The sequence below is a fragment of the Carettochelys insculpta genome, chromosome 17 (assembly GCF_033958435.1).
Source record: "Carettochelys insculpta isolate YL-2023 chromosome 17, ASM3395843v1, whole genome shotgun sequence".
Lineage (NCBI taxonomy): Eukaryota > Metazoa > Chordata > Testudines > Carettochelyidae > Carettochelys > Carettochelys insculpta.
In genome coordinates this window covers 19034047-19058970 of record NC_134153.1, presented here as the reverse complement: position 1 = coordinate 19058970, position 24924 = coordinate 19034047, and the positions used below count along the sequence as shown (strand labels likewise).

At 41.8% G+C, this 24924-nt stretch overlaps 1 protein-coding gene across 2 annotated transcripts; it reads right to left on the bottom strand.

The window, feature by feature from the left end:
* Window positions 1-339: 339 nt before the first annotated feature.
* Window positions 340-23143, bottom strand: UBE2V1 (ubiquitin conjugating enzyme E2 V1). Of its 2 annotated transcripts, none has more exons than XM_075011659.1 (4): window positions 23104-23143; window positions 7322-7470; window positions 2480-2605; window positions 340-2085 (listed from the first exon to the last, which is right to left on the bottom strand). In XM_075011659.1, the coding sequence occupies exons 1-4, from the start codon at window positions 23123-23125 to the stop codon at window positions 1939-1941; spliced, it is 444 nt and encodes a 147-aa protein (XP_074867760.1). In that variant the 5' UTR covers window positions 23126-23143; the 3' UTR covers window positions 340-1938. The 2 variants fall into 2 exon arrangements, with proteins under 2 accessions (XP_074867760.1, XP_074867759.1); XM_075011658.1 differs by lacking the exon at window positions 23104-23143 and adding an exon at window positions 12186-12234.
* Between the last annotated feature and the right edge of the window lie 1781 nt (window positions 23144-24924).

Sequence of the window (24924 nt, the reverse complement as noted above, 5' to 3'; positions counted from 1 at the left end):
AGCGGTAGGCACCAGGGCAGCAGTTTTTGTGTGTGGAGGAATTTCTGTTTCAGAAGTTCATTTATATCCTCATAAGGAGGACACTTCAATTATTTTGAATCTTTAACCTATACGATCACACTCATGCAATACCCCCCATTACTAAGTATTCTGAAGGCGGCAGCAGTACACCTGAATCAGGACAGTTGTTTCTTTCATCACACCTTTATATACAATATTTTCACATTTTACTTATAGGAATCAGATTACCCTATTACGATCTGTAAACAAGATATTCCCAAACATTTCAAGATTCCCCAATCGATCAACATTCTAAACATTAATACAATTAAAGCCATGTCATATTAATGCACACTTTTTATTATATTAAAATCAGGCAATGGTCTGATACAATAAAAAGGCTGCTTATGGAATACTGTTATGTTAAATTTTAATTACAGAGGATGTTAAATCCTTACAACTAATATTTTCCTCAAAAGAGTTAATGGAAACATCAATTGTTCATTGATTGCTGCTTTAAAGTGTGGGATTTTTACACAAACACTGAATTTGTCATAAAACTTAGGACACACTAGTTTGTTTATATTGAAGCTTGCATCCACATATCAGCAGTTTGTGGTCCAATACAGTAAGTCAGAAAAGGCAGTGATTTGCCAGGAAGCATTACCAGCAAGGTCTCTCTCTAACCTCTATGCATACCATTTCTCCCCAAATCTTCATGGAAGAGATCATGTCACAATGCTTCAAGTGTCCAAACAAAGTCTATACTAAGTTGATTTGTCTCTAATGGTCAGGTCTTTAAAAAGGAGTCAAAAGGTAAGTGCGCTGTTCTTTAGTTAACATCCCCAGGTCAACTTTGAAGCACCAACATTTGACTGGTTGTATTGGAGTGTGTGTTTAGAATTTCTCCACGCAGAGGTCCCCCACTAAAGTTTGGCAGCTAGCAAATCCAAGCAATCCTGGTAAATTACCGCTCTTTTCTCTATGTCAAAAGCCTATCTAATAACATCAGCCATGGTCAGCTTGGCGGTGTGGCAGCAGTGCCATGGGGGCAAGGGAGATCCAAGTTTGCGAGCAGAATAGATACTCTTGTTTCCCAGGCTGGTGAAGACTAAATTCATTGCAAAAACAAGAGGGGGGGGACAGGTCAGATGATTGCCCAAACACTTTCTCCTGCAGGCCACTGGCCAGGGGTAAGGAGAAGTCTCACAGAAGGGGCAAAAATAAAGCAGCACCCCCTCTATGAAGATGGGGGAGAGGAAAGATTGAAAAACCCTGAACCCCTCACCCCAGGCCCATGTTATTGTGGGAAGAGGGCAGGAGGAGAAATACAATCTGTGCCTTGGCCAAAGGAAAGAAGGAAAGCCTGCCCTAGATTACCAGGGCTTAAAAAAAAAATAAAACCAACCACAATCACATTCAGCCTTTACTAGAGATAGCACAAAGGGAGGGATGATTGAGGTTAGCACACATCCCCATTAGTAGTCCACAAAGCCCAGCATAGTCCTGGAAGCTAAAACCTTTGTGTCTATTCTAATAAATAGCCCTGAGCTTCAACACTATTGCAAAAAGACAGAGAAAGAAAAAAACCTAACAACAACAACCCAGGCCAAAACACACAGCAAGGTGATTGTGTGATATATGTTTTCACAGTTGAATTAAATGTGCCACACTGGTCTTGACAGTAATAAATTTAAATAGACTTTTCTTGATACCAGAAGTTCAACTATGTGGACAGTGGTTACACATGACAAGATTATAGCACAACTTATATTTCAAATGAAAAATTAGTATCATTTACAGTATCTCAAGATAAACTTCCTTTGAATGGGAACTTCCTTTCAAGTACTTTGAGGTCTACAAGATGCATCTAGAAAATTTACTACTGTGGAAAATGAAGACAGCTTAATTGAATAAAGGGGCATGATTTTTTTTAAATTAATTACTGTAACATTGTCCTTCAGGTGGCTGAGGAAGTTTCATATTTTCTTTAGACATCATTAGACGCCGAAGCTCTTGCAGAACAACTTTGATACTATAAGAATTCTGCCATTTTGCTAGGACTGATATGGCTCTGGGATCCACCTAAAAACAGATAAAAAAAACAGATAAAAAAAACCACCACTGCTGTCAGTCCTCGAAGTCCAGAAATACAGCTGCCTATCAGGTATGGTGATTTTTAATCAAATAATTGCCAGCAAGTTTGAAAAATTCAACATATTTTTAGCTTCCTTTCAAGCTTAATAAATGCTTATACTTTGTAACAACATGACTGTTGCTAAGGTCAATGACAAGAGCTGTTAGCAATACATTTCAATTTCTGAAACATGATCAATGATAAAATTAGCTTACCCCTCCCCTATTCACATTACTCCAAAAGAAAGCAAAGTATTTTGTTGAAAAATGAGTGAAAGTGTAGGTTCAAATTAAGGCTCCATGTTTAAACCACTTTAACAGAAACAGGAAAAAGAAAACTTACCACTCCATTAGAACTATTTATTCCATTCATATTAATTTTTGTTACAAATCTTACAAATGGAGGTGCTTCTGGATATTTAGGCCCACATTCTATTTTAAGGCTGTATATTCTGTTTTCATAAATTGTCTGGAAAAGAGGAATATTTGTGTCAGGAAATATCAGATTCACTTAATTACAATAGTTATCAGGGATACAGAGTTTGAATGTGATACGGAAGGTGGCTGTATATTTGCTAAGCTACACTCAAAATTTCCAAGAAAAAATCACTTAGCACTCAAGATAGATAAAGCTTGTCACGCTGCAAACTAATAAAACGGTCATCTATTTATACACTATAGAATAAAACTGAAGTCCCTTCCTGGTGATTAATTTAAGGTAATCTAGTATTTCTCTATAGACTTCTGATTCCTACTAATGAATTAAAAGGCATGTAACACTTTTGAGTTGTAGGTTCAAATGGCTAGATTATCTCAAATGAAACCAGTGGTTTATAATAGCCAACTATTTAAACACAATTTACCCCCAAAGCCTATAATTCTAAAACTTTAATCAGAATTGTTTAACTGTAAATACTATATAACCCTTCATTATTTTGCCATATTCATATCTCATTGAAGAAGTGAGACTTATGAGGAAATCAGGAAAATGCTCCAAAACAATACAATCACAGGTCACTCCCCATTCTCAGAGTTGTCGTCAAAGGATTATTATTTTTCATAGCAACTACACTGTGCTAGGTGCCTGACAGATATAAGACAGTCCTTATCCTCAGAAACTTAATCTAGACAAAATACAGACATATGGAAAAGGAGACCACAACAAATGTACAGGGACAGAAAAACATTTTGCTGCCTTGCAGTTTTTAAAGACAATTTAAGACAGCGGGCAGAGGAATAGGACAATTAATTGGAGGGGGAGGCGTCAATCATACACTACAGGAGTTTTAAGTGACCACTTGGGGTAGACTGGGTCAGGAAAGGATTCCAGCTGTATCTGCCACAATGAGAGGAGAATGACACAAGGCCACAAAACAGCCAGGTCTGAACAGAGTAACTCTCCAGGCCAGGAAATCTGAGCAGATTCCTGCAGAGACAACACAGCTCTGAATGACAAAAAACAGGACTTGCTCAAAATTACAAGTTCTGCCATCATGCAAGTGTACAGGTGCTCAGAAACCTAATGGTTTGCACATAGAGCTCTCTATATAAATTCCTACTGGAGATAACCTACAAGTACTGTTTTACTTTAATTCAGCTCACCAAAATCAACAGTATACCCCCTTATTTAAATCCTCCTCTGAACTCCCCCACTCATGCATCTGACAAACAGGGTCTTTGCCCATGTAAGCTTATGCTCCAAAATATGTTAGTCTATAAGGTGCCCCAGGACTTCTTGTTGTTTTTGAAGATACAGACTAACATGGCTACCTCTCTGACAGTATACCCTTGATGCACTAAAGAAACAATTACTTCAGATGTCATCAGGCTAGGCAGGGGGATGCTGTGAAGGTCAAAACTAAAAATGAATTAAAAAAAAAATTAATTAGATAAGTTCATGGGAGACAGGTCAAGATGGTAGTAAGGGCATCCCTAACTCCATACACAGGGGTGTCCCTAAGTTGCACGGCCTGATGCAGGGATGGACAACAGAGTATGGAACACTGGATGCTGGGCTATATGGACCATTGGTCTGACCCAGTGTGGCCATTCGTACGTAGCAATCATGAGGTAAAAATACTTGTGCTTTGTTTCTGCTAGGATTTTACACTGAGATAGTTCTCAGGGTAAATGCACTTGTAAGTGCACCCTCTTTGCAATTATCTTACAACTTAACTAAAGAACGATTAAGAAAGTAGAAAGCACACATTAGGACATGACCTATTAGAGTAAAAATGCAGATGCATATACATATTTGTAACTAGTAAACTAGAATCTGCCAGTGTGAAACTCAAAGAATCACTGTATTTAGAGACCAGCGCACAAATACATTTGCAGCTATATATGCAACAGGGACATCCAGTGGTCAGTTATGAAGAGCATGATTTCCTAATGATTTTTGGTAGGAGAGACCTTTTTTTTTTTTTAAAAAAAAAGGAACAGACAGAAAAGCTTAAAAAAAGGCAGTTGTGAAAAAGGCAAAAATTGTGCCACTTCTAGACAGACTGGATTATCTTTCAAGTTTCTGAGGTAAGATTCACTTAGCCATACTATGTATGCTCCCATGACAGCACTTACATGGTAAAAGCACACAAGTGTGGGCAGATTTCAGTCTTTTTAAAATATTTGTTTACAACAAAACCACTGACTGACAAGTGTTAAAAGATTGGCTCATATAAGAATCTATAGCCTCTAAAAATACTTACAGATAAGATTGAGGTCAACAATGTCTTTTTTTTGTTTTGTTTCTGTAAACACATACAAATGGCTGCAAAGCTATCTGCCCAAAACAAAGTATGGGAGGAAGAAGTATGTCTCCATGTATGAAGTAAGAGATAATCCAAAGGGTCAGTATGCGTCAGGTTTTAATATTTTTCTCTTTAAATCACCAAATACAGATTCTTCCTCCTTTTATTAATACTCCTACTTACAAAAGGAAACAAGTAGGTTTTTGAAGAAAATGCCAACATTCGGTATGTCTTCCTGAGAAGAAGGTAATACAACGAGCTGAGTTGTGTGCACAGAGAAGCATACCACTCCACTGAACAAAATCCCCTACTAGTTCCCAGAGCCCACACTTTCATAGTCTGCTGCCTTCAAGCAACACACTGAATTCTAAAGAGACCAACATTTGGATTACAAACACTGCAGCCAAAAGAGAGGCAGGAGAAAGAAGCACTACTAAAAATCTCCCTATGCTAGGAAAGCCAGCTTTAAACTGGAGAACAATATGAGAGAATTTGCCAGCCCATGGGAGGTCATTGTCTAGCATATTACCAACAGCACAGAACACTGAGAGCCAGGACTGGTAGCTATAAACAAATATTATGGGACCATGGGAAATTGGCCATACCCATGATAAGTGGTTGTCCGGCTAACTAAAATCATGGAGGATTACAGAGGTTGCCGGACAACAGAGTTCCGGAACAGAGAGGTTCAACTTGTACCTATTTTAACCTATAATTAAATTGCAAATCTAACTATTAAAAGTTTCACTGTGGATCAGTTCAGATACTGCACAACTCTGCTGTGGGCTCACTAATTAAATATCGCCTCCCAAGTTAGGTGCTAAATCAACAACTGTCACTCCGGCGAATGACGTGGACATATGAACATATTTACATGTATTAACAGTGTCAAAGAGCAAAAACAGTTAAGCTGAACAAGGAATGAGAGATAATGAAAGTGTCCATTATACAATAAACTCTTGGCTTTACCATTAATTTAACAGGATTTTTTTAAAAATGTATTTGAGACTGATAAGAACATATAGTCACATTATCCCTTGTACTATATTGTTAAAAAGTTAAGATAAATCTTCATGAGTCATGATAAGGTGTAGAGGAGCAATGGTCAATCATGAAATGTGAGTGGGCTGCACAAGTGGTCCTCCTTCACACTGGGGTTTCACCTGCTCCCCTCATGCATCTCTTGCGTACTAGGGTGCCAGAGCCCCACACTTTATCCGTTCCTTCCCCTCCCTCCCAGTGCTTTCAGAGCACATTAATGGGCTGATTAACACCCCATCCATGCTCTTCTCCCTCCCTCCCAGAGGTGGATCATTGTGAATCAATAAAGTGGGAGTTCCAGTGCCCTGGTGCACAAGGGGCATGTGGAGGCACAGGGCAGCCAGGAGGCCCATGGCCACAGGTTGCCCATCACTGGCCCAGAGGCCTAAAGGGGCTCTCCGATTGTAGGGACATCTACAAAATTTATGCTCAAAGAAATTAGCCCAATTTGTCCAGTACAGCCATTGCATAGTCACATGCACCATTCCTCTGAAGAGCCATCACACCAGCCATGTTTTGGACTAGCTGTAAGACACTAAGCTTGTCACCACTGCAGATTTCATACTGCAAGACAAGTTAGTACATAAGTTAATATGAAAATATCAAGTGCTATGGAAGCACCATGCCTAATTATTTGTCTCACACATAATACAGCTGTACTGCTACATAAGTTAATATGAAAATATCAAGTGCTATGGAAGCACCATGCCTAATTATTTGTCTCACACATAATACAGCTGTACTGCTATCATCATGATAGCTCTTTGTTAACATCACTAAAAGGAGGCCAGATATTCTCCAGTTGCTGTATTACTCTAAAGAGCACAGTAGCATCATAAAAGCAACTCTGAGGCATACTGAATACAGGTCGGTAGACAGGTGACAGTCAAAAGCATTATTTATTTTATGGTTAGAACCTCACATTCTAACAAGTTTTCTGCATTAACTGACATTTAAAAGAAACAGGCCAGTTTTGCAGCAACAGAAATACAACCCTCACCCCTGAAATCCTCAAGAAACTCTGAAGATGATGACCAAAACTGAACTAAGACTATATGATGACTGGTTAAGGAGATAAGATCAAGCTCCATGTTTAACTGGGACAGGCTTTCTATACTTTGCTGTAATTCAGGGCTACAGGACACTAAAAATAAATGTACATAGTAATCTGTATGTGTATGTCACTTGTGTAACAGTGTGAATCAGTGAAAAGGTATTAGCATTGTTTAAACTCATAAGCAGAAAGATATATTGGCAATTTATATGCCAAGTAAACCTGGTTGCAGATATGTAGCCACTCAGACACATGCATGAGAACATCTGAGATGGGAAAAAGGAAGAGAGGAAATCAGAATTTTGAGTGATACTGGAATTCATATCTGTAAGTTGATGCTTACTCTTGGAGGCCCAATAATCATTCCTGTCCATCTTGTAAGTGTCATATCTTCATCATCTTCAAGACCCCAGCTAACTGTACCATCTCCTACTCCTTTCTGACCTTCTTCAAGTTCTTCCAACAGTCGAAAATTACGAGGAACTTTTACTCCTAAAAATAATCAGAAATAAACTTTGAACTGAGAATATCAGTGATATGGGACTGGATAACTGAACTGCTATAATCCTATATCAAAATATTTAGAAAGCACTGAGAAACAGCAATCTGAGACAGTATTTTCATGGTGTGAGCAAGATATTTTTATATTTAACTTTTGATCTTGAAAATGGAAAGAAAGACCCTTTTGCCTTAAAAAAAACATGTTAGTTAGCAAGAGCAACTAGGCTCTGCATTTAATGCACAGCCCAAGATGTGGAAGAGGACCTCTGTACATTCAGAGATGTAAGCAGCATATTTACCTCCTGTTTCCTTACAGTCTCTCTTCCTACTTTATCATCATTTGATTTAAGAAGATAAAAGTAGAAGCTACAATATTGTGAGCTTAGACATCTATGAACCTTTCCAGAGCTTTTAAAAAGTAATAAATCAATCTGTTCTATAACATAGACAAGTTTATTTGAAGTTAATTCTAGTGAACTTCCTCAGTACAAGGTCTTGCTAACATACTTATATGGGCCCCCATTACTGTAATATCTGAACACCTCAAAATCTTTAACAAACTTATACTTCAACACACTTGCAAGATAGGGAAGCACCATCATTACCATTTTACAGATGGGAACCGAGACAAATAGAGGTTCAGTGATTTTTCCCACCAAAACCAAACCACAGCCATTAAGAACCCAGAATGACTCCTGTTCTGCATAATGTTCTTTTATTTGTGCACAGTACATGCTTAAGAATAGTAATAAAAGAAACAAAGATGCATTGATAGGACATTGAATGCTAATTGAGATATTTTCCACTTGACCTTTTAAAGAAGATTTTGCTTACTGAAATACTGAAAGGTTAACTATTAAATATTGCATATTATGGAACCATGACTGAAGAAACTGCCCAGTGCCCATCTTTACCTTTTGGCTAGCACAGAAGACCAATATTATTCTGTTTATCGGACTTAAGTGTTCTCAGTGGTAAACTCATCTAACACTCAACACACCTCTCTAGTACATGACACCATAGAAGAGGCAAAGCAAGAACCTTGAAAATATCCCCCTTGACTGCTTTAAAACCTGGAAGAGTTCTCATATGCAACTGACAGTGCTTAGAGTATGACAACTTTAGTATATTTAAAGTCTTCCTCAAAAGCCATAGCCAGCTAAGGCACTGAATATGTCAGTTCCGATTCTGCTGGGGAACCAAAACTCTAATCCTCAAAGACTACAATACGCATTAAGAAAATCCAAACCCAACACATGACCAGTAATTCTGAATAAGTCAGTTGTCTCAAATTGGGCATCTAAAGTTATGACACTTGACAAATTTGGCATTAATAATCATTCCATCTCAGGGCTTCATCTGTATAGTGGGGATAATACCAACTCAAGGAGGTGCTATAAGACTATAAGAGCCCAAGATGAATTTAGTTCTGTATTCAGGACAAGAGTTGGATGGTTTGTGGTAAGGCATGGAGCCACATACTGACAGGAACAAAATGAAATATTAAATAGGTACCCAGTAAGTGAGAACCATCCATTTTGAGCACTGAATAAGGCAGGAGTTCTGGGGGAACAAATGAGTATGTGATCGTGTTATTAAAGACAATCATAATGTAAATGCACAGGGAAGTTTAAATGGCAACATTAACCGTCAATTGCGAACATAAGTGTGCTTGACTTTGAAAATGTAGTGCGGGAGAGGGAGGAGAGAGTAATATTAAATACAAGTTCTTATGGGAACAGAAGACACCTTTGTTTTAGGACCCTTTCTGAATCAGGCTATTTGGATGAGTTGGAGCAATGAAGCAGCAAGGGTCCTAGAAATGAAAATCAATTGTAGAGTAGCAATTAAACTAGCCCGTGAATCGCTGGTAGTCCACATAGAATTGCATGGTCCTATTGGTTCCTTGTTCCTAACTGTTATATCACACGCAAAAAAGGCCAAAAATGAACACTTAGTATTACTGCTACAGAAATTTAATAGTGTCACAGGGATATTATACAATTGCAAAGTAGTAAGTTTACCAGTCACTATTAAAACTTTGATTTCACACTATATAAAAACATGGAAAACTCCTGTTGGGGGGGGCGGGGGGGAGGGGGATCAGTGCATGACCCCAGTGCACCTTGTACAAAGGTGTCTCCTACCATGCTGCTAAAGCATTACACGGAAGTTTAGTAACCAACATGGTAGTTGAATGAAGTTCAAAAAAAAAAAACATACAAATTGACGAAAATCAGTCTGTGAGTTTAGTGAGAGGATGAGGAAGTAGTCCAAGAGAAAACAGTTGTCCAATCATGCACTCTAAAATATGTTCTGATCTGTTGTGTGCATATTTAGTATTTACTAAGTTAATTTTACAAGCTAGATCCAGGGCACGTTCTACGACAGAAAAATTCCTATACCAGCTGACTCTAGAGTGAGTCATCTACTCCACATATGGCAAATACCTGCATAACTATTTTTTTTATTAAGTGTAGTTAGGGAGACTGCCAACATAATAACAAAAACCTGTTTGTTTTAACAGTTGTTCAATTAAAAAATACAGAATATAGAAGACATAATTAGCTCAGTTCAAGTATTTAAAATAACGACATTGCTAAAACAGGTGTTAGATTATAAATTTTAATGCATCCAATTATTTATGAATCTCATATACTCTGAGCACCAGCTTCAAATTTCACATTAACTAGGACACGAAAGGAGAAAAATCGACATCATCTTAATTTGAATGCCTGCAGATGTCAGGGAAATATTCCAAACAGAAATATATGATAATGTTAGACCTAAAGTCAAAAAATTAAAACTGTTTAATACTTACTGCCACAGTGAAACCTGCTAGAAACTTAACTACAGCAGCACTTAAAAGGTAAGCTTCCAATTTCATGAGCTCGTAAAGTGGATATACATTTTAAGTTCTGAGCAAATTTGTATAAACTCTGGTCTTAAGACTTTTGTTTACTAGCACTGACAAACCCTATGATGGACATCTACTTTACAGAGGGGATTGGGGGAAGATACTTCACCGGTCAGAATAAGTGGAAAAAACTATTTCTACATAACTCAAGCTACAAGGGAAGAGTTTCTAGCCTTATTGTTATGCAGATAGCATATTAAGTTATACAGTGCCCTCTTTATTAGTCTTTGCTCTTCAAGCATCTAGCAGAAACAGCCACCTAAAATTGATAAGCAACTTCAAAAAATGCAGTCCTATTGGTCAAGTCATCTCAGATCTTAAGCTGGTTTCCCACAATGATCTGCCAGATCCAGGCACAACAGAATGACTTAACAATGAAGAAGATTGACAGGATTTTTTTTGCCTTATCAGTGAGAACCTAAGATCATTTTTGTATTAAGAAAGAAAAATTTACTTCCAGACAGAGGTATGAAAGTCCCTAGTTTGACAAAGGGTCTTGAAGTTTTCCAAAGGTCAACTCCTATTACTTCAGTATAGAAATTAGCAGGATGTATGCTAACTTTTAAAGCTTTCGCATCTTGTTACTCTAAACAACGTTATTTCCACTTAGAGCACAGAAAGCCTTGATACTTAAGTATCTTAGTTTGTTTAAAAACACTTAAAATAGTTCATCTAAGTCACACAAACAAGCATAAATGTGATGAGGCAAAAATAAAGTCCTTACAGTAAACCCTCAATTTAACAGATTCCAAGTTAACGGACTATGGAATAACGGGCACTGTCCATCAGCTACTCCCCTACCCTCGGCAAATAAATGCTGGTAACTCACCAGAGCCAGAGGACCTGCAGTGCAACACATTCCAAGAAGGGACCTGGAAGGAGACATGCCTGTGTACAGTGCCTCTCCCCGTAACTGGCAGAGGAAGATGGAGGTGTGAGGGGGGAAAACGGGGCAGGAGGGGAGAAGGGAAGTGGGGCAGAAGCCAGGAGTGAGTGGGAAGGTCAGTACATTGTCACACAGCAGAACCACTTGGATTTCATGGACCTTCGGCATTAACGGACACCTGTTCCCCCGATTAGTCCATTAAATCAAGGGTTTAGTGTACTCTGCTTTTCTGAGCTTTTCCAAGTGACTTTTCAAAAACTGGATCCATTTTGAAAGTTCCAAACTACCTTGGCGCTAGTAACTTCAGATACAATACAATTATCAAAATACTTTCAGGGACAGATGCATCATGAAAGTCTAAAGGGGGTACTGTCATTGATTTCAATATGCACAGAATCAAACCAAATGAAACCAGAGTTATCTTTAAATTCACATGACAATAAAAGAAACCATCAGCAGCTTTTCTTTCTAGGCAGGAGTTAAGATACAAGCATTTATCTTTTGGCACATATGAATTTTTCTCAACTGTAAGGAACAAGGCACAAGAATTCATGGCTAATAATACACTTCAGTATTTAAGAACTCTAAGAAGTTCTTGTTCAGTCAAGGAAAATTTTATGTAACCAATTTAAAAAAGAAATATCAGATTCTGATCTCTCACCCCAATTTTAATGTTGATATCAGTAAGTATTCCAGATTTAACTAGAATAAAAAAAAAAAAAAAAAATCACATCTTTCAACCACAAAACTTGTTTTTTGTACCTAAATACACAAAACTGCTTGCAAAAATTCTAAATACTTTCCATGTTATATGTGGTATTACGGCCTCAACAATATTCACTCCAAGTATTCTTCGTAGAAAATATTGTACTGGAACAATTTTTAAATACAGATTGAACCTACCTAGTCTGGAACACTCTTGTCCAACAACATCCATTATCTGGCATGATTTCTATTAGGCCAACGACTATTTATCATGGGTGTGGCTAAGCTGTCTGTGATCCCATAAAGTTTGTTTCCAGTCACCAGTCCTGGCTCTCAGTGTTCTGTGGTGTTATTCAGCTGTAATTTAACCCAGAGTGTCTTTAAAAGCCCATTAGCCAATGAAAGTGTGAGTAATGCTGCTAGACAATACTGACCTCCTGCAGTTTGGCAAATTCTCCCATTCAGCACTGGTTAGGTATAGAGGGTGCCAGACTAGAAAGGTTCAACCTGCACTCGGGTTTTCCAACAATCACAAAATTAAGTATCCTTTTAGATGCATAAGTTTGTCCTCAGTATACTTTTGAAGTGACGCAATATTGTGTGTTTAATTAAAGGCTTTTGGTTATGATACTGTTAAGACAGGAAATTTAAGTTCTTATATTGCCCTTACAGGTCACCGTACTGAAACAAGACTTCTAGGACAACAGAAGCTGACTTGTACTGAGATATTTACACAGCCCCTAAACCTTATGAAATGTTTCTGAATAAGCTGAAGAACTAAGTGCTTGCTTTTATACTAAACAGTGTTCTTTAAAAGAAGACTAAGGGCTAGTCCATAGAAGCAGCACTACAGTGCTGCAAGTGCACCACTGTAGTGTGTCTGGGGAAGAAAGACAGTGTAGACAACAGGATAAACACTCTTCTGGCAGCAGAATAAAAGCACTTCCCAAAGAGGCAGTAGCCCACTGACTTAGTACCGTCCACACTGGTACTTTGGTCATTCACGGAGATGGTTTATTGACATGCATGAGCAACAAAAGTTATATACGTAACAGCTTATGTTGATATAAGCCCTACAATGGCTGACAGAAACTTGCATTTCTATTGAAGAGGTCTCAAACCAAAGAAAACTTTGCAGTACAAATTAGATGGTATCAACATCAACATGGTTCTTAGTTTTTACGCTGTGAAACAAGCCATAAACAGCTGTATCCTCTACAATTTATTTTACTAAGGAAGGCATTCAAAACTAATATTTTGGGTGAAATAATTACACCAACTCTTATGAGGGAAAAAAAATCACCTGTCTTTATGTGACAAGAATACTGGTGATGCTGAGAACACCATCCTCTCAAACTTCTACCTTCAAAAAAAGGGTAATATTTCCTTAATTACTGCAAGAATTTCCAAAATTATTCCACTTGATTAAAAAGCTTCTATACAGCTGACTCTTCGTATCTTATACAATAAAAGGCAAGTCTTATGTGGATATTAAAATTAATTTAAAACAGCAGGAAGGTCACACCAAGAAATTAGAGCAAAGTTACTCATGCAATACTGGGTTTTAGCTAAAATTTTGTATTGGTTTAATATCAGATGTCTAATAAGCACACAGTAAACGGGCATACAGGATCAGCCCAAGAGCCATCTAGTCCAGTAACCAAGAGGGTGTGTCTACACAGGCACAAATCTTCGAAATGGCCATGCTAATAGCCATTTCGAAGATTACTAATGAGGCACTAAATTGAATATTCAGTGCCTCATCAGCATTAGGACACTTCTGGCCACGGCGCTTTGAAAGCACCCCTCAGCTGAGCAGAAGAAAGGGATTTCAAAAGGTGCGGAGTCCTTGCTAAAAGGACCCCCATGTAGCTGCACCAAGCCGCACATGTTTGAAAGCGCTGCTTTCGAAGCGCTGCGGCCGGAAACATCCTAATGCTAATGAGGCACTGAATATTCAATTCAGCACCTCATTAGTAATCTTCAAAATGGCTATTAGCATGGCCATTTCGAAGATTTTTACCCATGCAGACACACCCACACTGAATACTTCTACAGAAGTTCTAAGAAACCGATCGTAGGTAGATGAGAGGTAATCTGCTGTCCATGTTAGATCCCATCTTGCTTTTTTTTTTTTTGTAGAGACTGGCTTAAATCACGAAGCCTGAGCTTCAATTCACTTCGTTTTAACTATTACAATTCTGGATATTCTTGTTATCTGTATACTCGTCTAATCCCTTTTAATCTTACTAACTTCTTGAGATCAGCAACATCTTGTGCCAATGAGCTCCACAGGCCAATTATGCACTGCATTCAAAAAAAAATTCAAAATTGGTAAGAAAATGTTTTGGCCTTTGGATTTAATTGTATGGGCCTTTGCTCTTGTATGAGACAGGACGAACAGATGTTACCAATCTTGTTCACACCAGTATTTTATGCACATTCATTATGTGCCTTCTTACTCATCTGCTTTCTAAGGAAAAATAACAACTTCCCACTCCCCCAATCACTTGTTATCCTTCACTAACTACCCTCTAATTAATGCTCCTTTCTTGAGAGAGAAATATCACACAGTGGCCGGGTCTACACTAGCCCCAAACTTAAAAATGGCCATTTCGAAGTTTACTAATGAAGCGCTGAAATACATATTCAGCTCTTCACTAGCATGCGGGTGGCCGCGGCACTTCGAAATTGACGCGCCTTGCCGCCGCGCAGCTCGTCCAGATGGGGCTCCTTTTCGAAAGGACCCCGCCTACTTTGAAGTCCCCTTATTCCCATGAGCAGATGGGAAAAAGGGGACTTCGAAGTAGGCGGGGCCCTTTCGAAAAGGAGCCGCGTCTGGACGAGCAGCGCGGCGGCGAGGCGCGTCAATTTTGAAGTGCCGTAGCCACCCGCATGCTAATGAAGAGCTGAATATGTATTTCAGTGTTTCATTAGTAAACTTCAAAATGGCCATTTGCATGGCAATTTCGAAGTTTGGGGCTCGCGTAGACATGGCCAGTGCTCCACAACATGGATTTATATGGTAGCATAGTTTTTTTTTTTTTTTTATTCTCCATCCTATTCCTTACACATCCTAATGTTCTGATTTTAATTCTAGCTGCATTGTAAGCAGAGATCTGAGCATCTACAACGAAGCCTAGAATCCTAAACTGTATTAACTCAGGAGGAAAAGCAGACCTCTATAATGTGTAGGAGTACAGGTTTCACCTTCCTGGTGGAACACTTTCAGGACCTGAGCAATCCCAGATGCGGGATTTTGTCAGACCAAGGGTGCTCAATGCCCTCAAGGCCCCCCAGCCATTTTGCAGCACCACCTCCACGTCTCAGGACTGCTGTGGGTACCAACTTCCTGGTCCTAGCTGCGGTTTCTGCGTCTTGGCAGCTGCAGCCCCATCGCGCCACAGCATCGGTTACCTGGTCAGTTGTCCCAGAACAGCTTCCTGTTGGCTACCTAGCCTCTGCAGCTCCCTGCCTGGCTCACTGGCTCTGCAGTTCCCTGGCCAGCTTCCCACTTGCTCCCAGGTCCTGCAGCTTTCCAGCCCCCCAGTTACCATGCTGGATCCCCATCTCATGGTTCCCTGGCTGGCTTCCCAGCCTCACAGATCCACAGCCACTGGGGCCCCATTGCTTACCACTAGCTCTCCAGCCACTGGGGACCACTGGCTTCTACTCCCCAGTTTCCCTCTTCCTCCTCCTGCAAGACTTTGGCCCCAGCCACACGCTCCAGCAAGGGGTTCTGCCTACCCCCACATCCTGGTGCTGCTGTAGGGCTAGCGGGAGCTCCAATCCTGGCCCAGGCCAGGCTGCCAGCCACTGCTTAGGCCCCTGCCCCTATTCCCCAATGCAGTACCAGCCCCAGGACTCTCTGGTCCTGCAACATCCATGGTCATGCTGAATGAGAGTGTACTGGATTTAAGAGGCTGAACCTATACTTTATTTTTACCCCTTCAGTGTATATTATTTGTATTTAGCAACGCTGAACTTCATCTACTCTAGTTAGCTCACCCTGAAATGCTTCACAGTTCTCTCTGCCCTACATGCTAGAGGTATAGACTGAAGCTTTGTCTATACTTGTAAGTTTGAAGTACAACCATGGCAGCACTTTTAACAAAGCAGCATGGTCACGGCACCAGTGCTGGGAGAGCGCTTTCCCAGTGTAGTAGGTAAACCGACTCCACAAGGGGAATACCTAATACCGCTAGGATCCCATCGGTAGTTTGAGCATTGGCCTGCTAAACGTGGGGTTGCGAGTTTAATCCTTGAGGAGGGCATTTAGGGATTGGGGCAAATGGATGTCAGGGATGGTGCTTGGTCCTGCCAAGAGGGCAGGGGACTGGACTAGATGTCCTCCCAAGGTCCCTTCCAGTTCTAGGAGATGTGCATGTGCAAAGTGCCAGAGTAACTTCGTGCACTGGGGGGGGGGAGGGGGGAGGAGAAGGGAGGTGGTTGTGTTTTTACACTCCAGTCAGGGAAAGTTATAGCTCAGTAAGGTGGCAGTAGTATAGACAAGCCCTAAGTAACTCTCTGTTATTTGCAGGTTACCTTATTATTCACCTCCTTTCATGGATTAGTTCACTACATGACACTGGATCTAAGATGGAACTTTGGAGGTACCATGGAGTTAAATTTTTGCTATAATAAAAGTTGACCATTTCATCACAATCACCACCACCATGCTTTCATAACACCTCTGATGTTCAGGGCAGCAATGAAGCTCTTCCACTCCTGTCTTTGTAGCAAGTCATTCAGTGGTTCCCACTAATCCCACTGGTTTTTTTTTTTTTGTCTAACAGCCAGTTTTTGATCTATTATAAAACTCAGCTGTTCTCTCCATGACTGCTTAGATTTTTCTGCAGTCTCTTATGAGGGACCTTGTCAGAGGCCTTTTAAAAGTCTAAAAGAAAAGTTTAACCACTTATTGTTTATTCATACATATAAAGAATTTTAAGAGATATGAAAGAGAGCGTCTACCTTTGCAGAAATCATACTGGTTAGACTATCATATCAAGATAGTCTGGTAACTTTCTTATTCCATTTTTAATTATTGTTTCAATCTATTTCTTACACGTAGATGTAAGGCTCTCTGGTCTGCAATCCTCTCAGTCATCTTGGAGCCTTTTTAAAATATAGATACAACTGCTAGCATCTAAGCCTCTGGATCAGTGCTGTTTTTAAAATGAGAATTTGTGCATTTGATAAAGAGGAAGTGGCTGGGCTCCTAAGTGCCTTTATTGAAGCACTATATGCTAAAGATATTAATCAAAGATACCAAAGTGCTTTACAAATAAACACACATACCTCACAAGGATTTTGTGAAATAAAGATTGTCCAAACCTACTTTACTAATACAATAGTAAACTGCTTATCCAAAGCCCCACGATAAAGCAAAAGAAAAAAAACCAAAAAACCCAAACATAACACAAACAGAAGAAGCCCAAGAGATTGATTTCCCAGGTCCCTGTTGTACCCATAAAACAAACACTTCCGGTATCAACTCTGTATATCTTGCCAATAGTAATCACTGTAGTGTCACCATAACATTACTGAAAGTGACTGAACACTGCTCTCTCTAGCAAGACAGTCTAAAAAAATTTGAATAGTTAACCACGACAGAATCTACTACCAGCAGTGAACAGTTACTTAGTCTACTAATGGAACAAAACCCTAAGTTAAAACACAGGCCAACAATTTAATTGAAGGTTCCACAATTATAGGTTATGGCAAAGACTCAACATTCTTACACTGTGTGTAACAAGTTGCATGCCAATTTTAAGAGTTTTTGCCAAAAGTTGTTAAAGTACACAACACCCCACCAGCAGCAATTTAAACACGAACATCACTATTCTCAAATGCTTTTTACTCAGGCATTACAAGGACTGCTTCTCTTCCTTTGATGCTCGTAATTATCTCAGGCAGGACACTTAACCTCCCTCCTCCAGTCCTATTTGATTTGTCACTTTTTATTGCAATTTTTTTGGTCCTCTGTACTTATATATGTTAGCCTGTATTGGAAATTAGATTGATCTGATGAAGTGGGTCTGTTTCACGAAAGCTCATAAATCATTTTGTTAGTCTTTAAAGTGCTATGTTTCTGGTGTTTTGTCATGCTTTTAGCCACGCGAGGTTCCTGTACCTATTTTTCACTCTAGCCAGATATTACCTCAATGACATATTGCTCTACTTTCAATACTAAAAGACCCAATAAAGAAGAGCTTTTAGAACTACATGGAGATAGAGCATGATCCATAAGAGGCAACATACATATTATCAAAATAAATTTTACTGGTTACTTAAGAATGTAGGCCAGATCTGAAGAATGCAATGTCATGTGGAAGCCAGGTACCAATAAAAAAATAAAATCAAATCAAGATTTTAGGGAGGAGAGAGGGAAAACAAGGAAAGTTTTAGATTTTTGTCTCCATGAAGTGTAGGTTCCACAGGTCCCATGGTATCTTGTCAGGTGCATTCTCTCATGGTCACCCAGGCAGTGAATTTAGGGATCTGCACTAGTTTAAAAGAAAGTCACTTGATGTATTCTTCCAGACAAACATAAATTGATAAGCAAGCAGTTGTATAGGATTATTGGAAAAATACGGCTGCCACAATGAAGTCACATGAGAGCCTGATGAGATCAAAGCAGAGCTTCATGTTTTATATTGAATGGTTGAACATGGTGTCCCAGAATATACAACATATTTGCAGCAGAACAGTAATGATACCAGGTTACAAAAACTTTTATACATAATAGCTCTATCAAATAAACTTTAGGGCAGTAGCTATTGCTCTGCTATACCATCAGGTTTTCCCCCTTTTAAAGCTTGATTCTCTACAACCATTGTTCTTATAAGCTTTAACATGTCTTCGGAAATAGGCCATCGGAAGAGAAATCTTATGATTTGTTCATTTTTGGAATGTCCTGTGACTGATGCATGGATGTTTAATTCTAAATTTCAGAGATTTTAAAACAACTATTCTCCTGGAACATTTGAAACCTGCACACTGGGGCAAGAAACCAAAACTGAAACTGATTAAACAAAAGTGAAAAACTGACTTATTTTCATTGTTCACCTTGAAAAAATGAAGTAGACAATGCCCGTAGACTACTTGTAGAATCTGGACCTAGATTTTGAATATTTTTTCCAGTTTAAATCTAAGGCGCCTAGATACAGATGTAAAGAATTTTTTTTTTAACTGTAAGAGATTATCCTGGCAGTGTTGCTTAGCTTTGCAAATTAGACTAACAAAATTAAAAGGGATAAAGGTGTGAATTCTTTAAATATTAGTCCTGTATAGGATGTTATGTCAAGCCAGGCATTGAAAAGCTTTATGCTGCAGAGACAGCTAACTTTACCTAGACAATACCAATTTCAACCCAACAGGAGACCAAAATGACCTTCAGAGGTTCTCAGGTCCCACTATTTAGCAGGGATGGGGAACCTTTTTGAGTCAGGAGCTGATGACCCATAGAAGTCAGTTGTGAGCCACTCAGAAGTGAGAAGCAAAATCAACAACAAAAATTCCCTCACTGGCATGGTCCCCAACTGAGAGAAGGAAAAAAAGACACCCCTTCATTCCCTTTGCACACCATCCATAGGTTGTGGGGTGGGACCAAACATGAGAAGTTCAGTGCATGAGAAGGGGCTGCTCAGAAGCAGGCTTGAGGTGTGGGGTCTGAGCAGGAGGGAGTAGGCAGGATCAGTCTGGGGGTGGGAGGTAGGCTGCAGGAATGAAGTGTGGGTGCAGGGTCTCGTCAGGAAGGGGGATACTGGCGCAAGCTGGGGAGTCTGTGAGGGACATAGGGTGGAGAAGTGGAGTGAGGGTGTGCAGTCGGGGTGGGAAACAGGTGCAGGAGCAGGCTCAGGGGGATCTGGGAAGATGGCCAACTGAAGCAGCAAGGGCAGAATTTCCTTACACTGCCATTCCTCCAAAACAAAAAGCAGTCAAGTAGCACTTTAAAAGACTAGCAAAATAATTTATTAGGTGAGCTTTTGTGGGGCAGACCCACTTCTTCAGACAAGAGCCGTACCAGAACAGACTCAATATTTAAGGCACAGAGAACCAAAAACAGTAATCGAGGAGGACAAATCAGAAAAAAAAAAAATGATCAAGGTGAGCAAATCAGAGAGTGGAGGGGTGGGGGGGAGGAAGGTCAAGAATTAGATCATCTGCATGCTTGGCTTAATCTAATTCTTGACCTTCCTCCCCCCCACCCCTCCACTCTCTGATTTGCTCACCTTGATCATTTTTTTTTCTGATTTGTCCTCCTCAATTACTGTTTTTGGTTCTCTGTGCCTTAAATATTAAGTCTGTTCTGGTACTGCTATGGTCTGAAGAAGTGGGTCTGTCCCACGAAACCTCACCTAATAAATTAATTTTGTTAGTCTTTAACGTGCTACTTGACTGCTTTTTGTTTTGATAGTATATAGACCAGCACAGCTCCCTCTCTGTTACTGTTGCCATTCCTCCAGTTAGCAGCTTCATGTACTGCTGCTCCTTCCCCTTTCTCCCCCCTTGCCAGGCAGACCCACAGTCTAGATCTTGCCCGACTCCAGACTGTGTGGCTCGGGGCTCCCCCCAGTCCCACTCCCCACAGCAGGGAGCTGACACTGGTACTCCAGCACTGAAAGGGGATGGAAACAAGGCTGGAGCACCAGTTTGGACTCATGGATGCTGAAGTGGTGGTGGGGTGGGGAAAGAGCTTCAGCCCCGATTCAGGTTTAAAAAAAAAAAAAAAAAAAATGCATGAAAATATATTGCCCCACAAGTCAGTTCATTTAAAAAAAAAAAAAATGAACCCAACACACATTATTTTATCCAGTTGCCAGGGTCTGAAAACTCATTTTAAACTTTCACCCCAGAACTGAGATAAATAAAGTACCTGGTAAGTGAGAACAGATGAGGAAAGAGAAACATTATTCTGGCAGGCATAACCACTGACAGTTCAGGCAGCTTTTCCTTTACACACTGCTAGAAAGAGGTCTTGAGTTTCCTGCAGAGATTTTAGCTGACTCAGCCTCTCCCACCAGGTCAATTTATACAGCTTCTGTAACTTGAAGGGCTGAGCTACTTTAAAATGCTGCAGCAGCAGCACTACAGTGCTTCAGAAAAAATGCCACCTATGCCACATAGGTATTTCTCCTCCATAAGAAGCAGTACTTATGTTGAACGGAAAAGCCACTGTCTACACTGGAAGTTGGTCAGTTTAGCTGTCACTCAAGCATGAGTGACATAGCTAGTGACCTAATTTCCTAATGTAGATTAGGTCGCATGCTTGTTTTGATGGCACCCAAATATAAAGGGTCAGTTCATTTCAACCCATATGTAACACCTTTTGAAAACAGATTCTCTCTCCCTTCTTCCATTTCTCCCACCCCTTCTGTGCTGTAATGTCTCAGAGCATACTTACACTTAAACCACTGTGGCTGCACCATTGTAGTGCTTCAAGCCTAATCCACGCTACAAAATTAGATCAGTTTAGCTATGCAGTTAAGCCAACCTAGGTCCTCACAAAGACAGTGCTTTGCTGACAGAAGAATTTTTCTGTTGACATAACTATTGTCTCTTGGAAAAGTGGAGAACCCCCTCATTGGTGTAGGCAGAGTCTACACTGAAGTATTTAGTAGCAACTGTGCCACTGTAGCATCTTAAGTGTAGACAACTGCCCATCATAGAAACTGTCTACATCAAGATAAAAGGCTCTCCCATGAGTGCATGTGATGCACCTTTTGAAGAGGTGATATCGAGGCTGACATAATTCTTTGGTCAACCTAACATTGTCTACGTGGGGCGGAGAGGGCTGGTGAAGTCAGCATGGCTATGTCTCTCACAGATATGAATTTTTTTAAACTATCCTGACCATGTTTAAAAAAATAACACCAATACAAATTCTCAATGTAGACCAGCCCTCAATAACTTAAGGTTTATTTTAATAGCCCAGGTGTTCAGCGAAAATATCATACTCAGAAGGGATAAAAGAACAGATGAAAATGAATTTTTGAAAAAGGAAAAGCAGCCAAGAACATCCTCAAAACTTGGAACAAGACATCTCCATTCTTCCCCAAACTGTTTTTTCCAATGACATACCGCCTTGTCATCCCCAGCCTGGTACTCCCAGAATCCAACTCCCCCAATGACGCCCATCCTGGCACACAAGGCAACCCCCGCTTCAGCCTGCTGAACCCAAGTACCTAAAAGAGGATTACAAGGAGGAGGGAGAAAAATTGTTCTCCTTGGCCTCGGAGAATAGGGCAAGAAGTAATGTGCTTAAATTGACGCAAGGGAGGCTTAGATTGGACATTAAGAAAAACTCCCTAGCTGTTAGGGTGGTTAAACACTGGAATAAATTGCCTAAGGAGCTTGGGGCTCACTGGAGATATTTAAGAAGTTAGATGAATATCTAACAGGGATGATAAAGATGGTGTTTGATCCTGTCGTGAGGGCAGGTCACTGGACTCAGTGACCTCTTGAGCTCCCTACCAGTTCTAGTGTGCTATGATGCTAACCCTGATAGCCCTGGAGCACCCTGACACACAAGGCAGCCATGCTCCAGCCAGCACCCTGGAATACCCTTCCACCCAACCCCTGCAGAGAAGTCAGCCCCTCCCACACCCTGATAGTCCCCGAATGCCCCTTTTCCCGGGGGCACCCCACTCTAGCATACCAGGCTGTGCCTGCTCCAGCCCAACACCCCCAGACTGCCCCTTCCCTCAGGGGCAGCCCTCTAGCATACCAGGCAGCCCCCTCCATCCTGGCACCCCGAAAACGCCCCTCCCCTAGGGCACCCCCGCCGGCCCACAAGGCACCTCCAACCCAGCACCCCCAGTGTCACTCTTCCTCTGCAGTCCCCATACCACCCCTACCCCGCAACGCCGCCTCACCCTGGGACCTCGCCCGCCCGGATCGGGCCCCCAGCCTCAGCCCCCTCATGCTGGGACCCCGGCCTAGCGCCCCCGGCCACCGCCCCTCCAGACACGCCCCGCCAGCGAGTCCCCGCTCCCGGGACCCCGCTGGGCCGACGCCGGTTACCCCGGAGCCCCCGGCACCAGCTGCGTCGCCAGCGACGGAGAGTCCCTCCTCCCCGGCCTGGCCTCAGCCTACCCCGAGCCCCACTTACCCGAGCCCGTGGTGGCCGCCATCTTGCGCCGCTATCGCCCCGACGAGCCCGGCCTTCCTCCCGCCCACGTCACCTTAACGCGGGAAGTGCGGCCGGAAGCGAGGCCGGGGCCTGACAGGACGCGGTGCAGGCGGGCGCAGTAAGAAAGCACTAGGGAGCTAGGCGGGCGGGGCTGACCAGCGGGACCTAGACAGAGATTTCTGGATGCCAATATCGTGAGTGGGAAAGGAGACGCGTGGTCGGGTGGACTGCATGTGAGTTTCAGAACGATAGACGTTAGGAGAGAAGATGAGACCAATAGCAATACTTTGGAGCCAGATAAGGAAATACAGAATTCATAGGGGAGATGAACGTTCCATAGCAATATGCCAGAGATGAAAATAGTACCCACAGTGGCATCTATAGGCAGTGACTCTGGAATTAGGGTGCTTTGCAACCCTGGCTTGAAGTAGTGATAACTAGAGGTGAAAGTAACAACTTTCTTACAGGTGCTGTCCCATTGCAACCCAGGGCCCTGCCAGCTCTTTAAACAGCTCTCTGCTGGCTTTTGCTGCAGCTCAGCCAACATTTGCCACAGCTGCACACCAGGGCACACCCACTTTTTCCATCTCTGGTAATAACAAACAATATATGGATTCTGTCTGCCACATCTGCCCTAAAAATTATTCCACCACCCCATCAGTAGTTGAGGACCTGGCAGGGATAGTAGCATAGGGAACAAAGCCTGTTTCTGTAGGGGACACTTTGTAGAGATACTGGCACTGTGATAACCTACAGGGAGGTAATGATGGTCACACTATTGTTACATATTATTTAGCAGTCTCTCAAGCTCCCTGTCCCAACCGAATTTCAGGCATGACAAAGCACAGGAAGAGGTAACAAATTAATCAGGCAGGAAACAGGCAACACCCATAAAAGCATGTGGTTAGTCAGGTAAGCCACATACATGAGCCACTTCATACAGGAACAATGCCAAATATGAGATGTGCAAGCTTTAGATCTTCTGAAAGGGAGAATTGACCTAATAGAGTGAGCAGGGGTACGGCTTTGGATCTCAATACCCTGTCAAAAAGGGATCCAGGTGGCTTCTGACAGCACCGCTAACTGGGCCATTGAGTGGTTGGCAGAGCTCTGCAGTGGGGCTGGTAGGCTCCCTGCTAGCTTCCGCTCCGCCCGGCTTCCAGGAAGCAGCCTGCATGCCCCCCCCCCCCCCCCCCCCCGCTTCTGGCTACCACATGTAGAGACAGCCAGAGAGCTCCACATGCTACCCCTGCCCCAAGCAACACCCTGCAGGGATTGTTTGCCAGGAACCTGTGGGAGATGCAAAGGTGGTGCCTGCAGACAGGGCAACATGCACGGCCTTCCAGAGCTGCCTGGCCTCACCACCACCTGGAGTGGAATGTGCCACTGCTTCCAGGAGCTGTTTGAAGTAAGCACCACCTGGAGCCTGCTCCCCCCATCCTGTGTCACAGCTTCCCAGCCCAAGTCCCTGCTCCTCTGCCTGCCCTCTGATCCCCTGTCCCAGTCTGATGCACCCTTGTGCACCCCAAATGCCTCAGCCAAGAGCCCCCTCTTGCACCCTGAACCCTTCATTTCTGGCCCAATCCTGAAACCCAGCTCAGAGCTCATACCTCCTCCCATGCCCCGAGCCACTGCTTCAGCCCAGAGCCTCCTTCCATATTCTGAACCCCTCAGCTTTCCCCCAGGCCCCTCCTGCCCCCTACACCCTCATCTCACTGCAGAGCCCATACCCCATCTTGTATCCAAACCCACTGCTTCAGCCTGGAACCCTCTCCTGCACTCTAGCCTTATTTCTGGCCC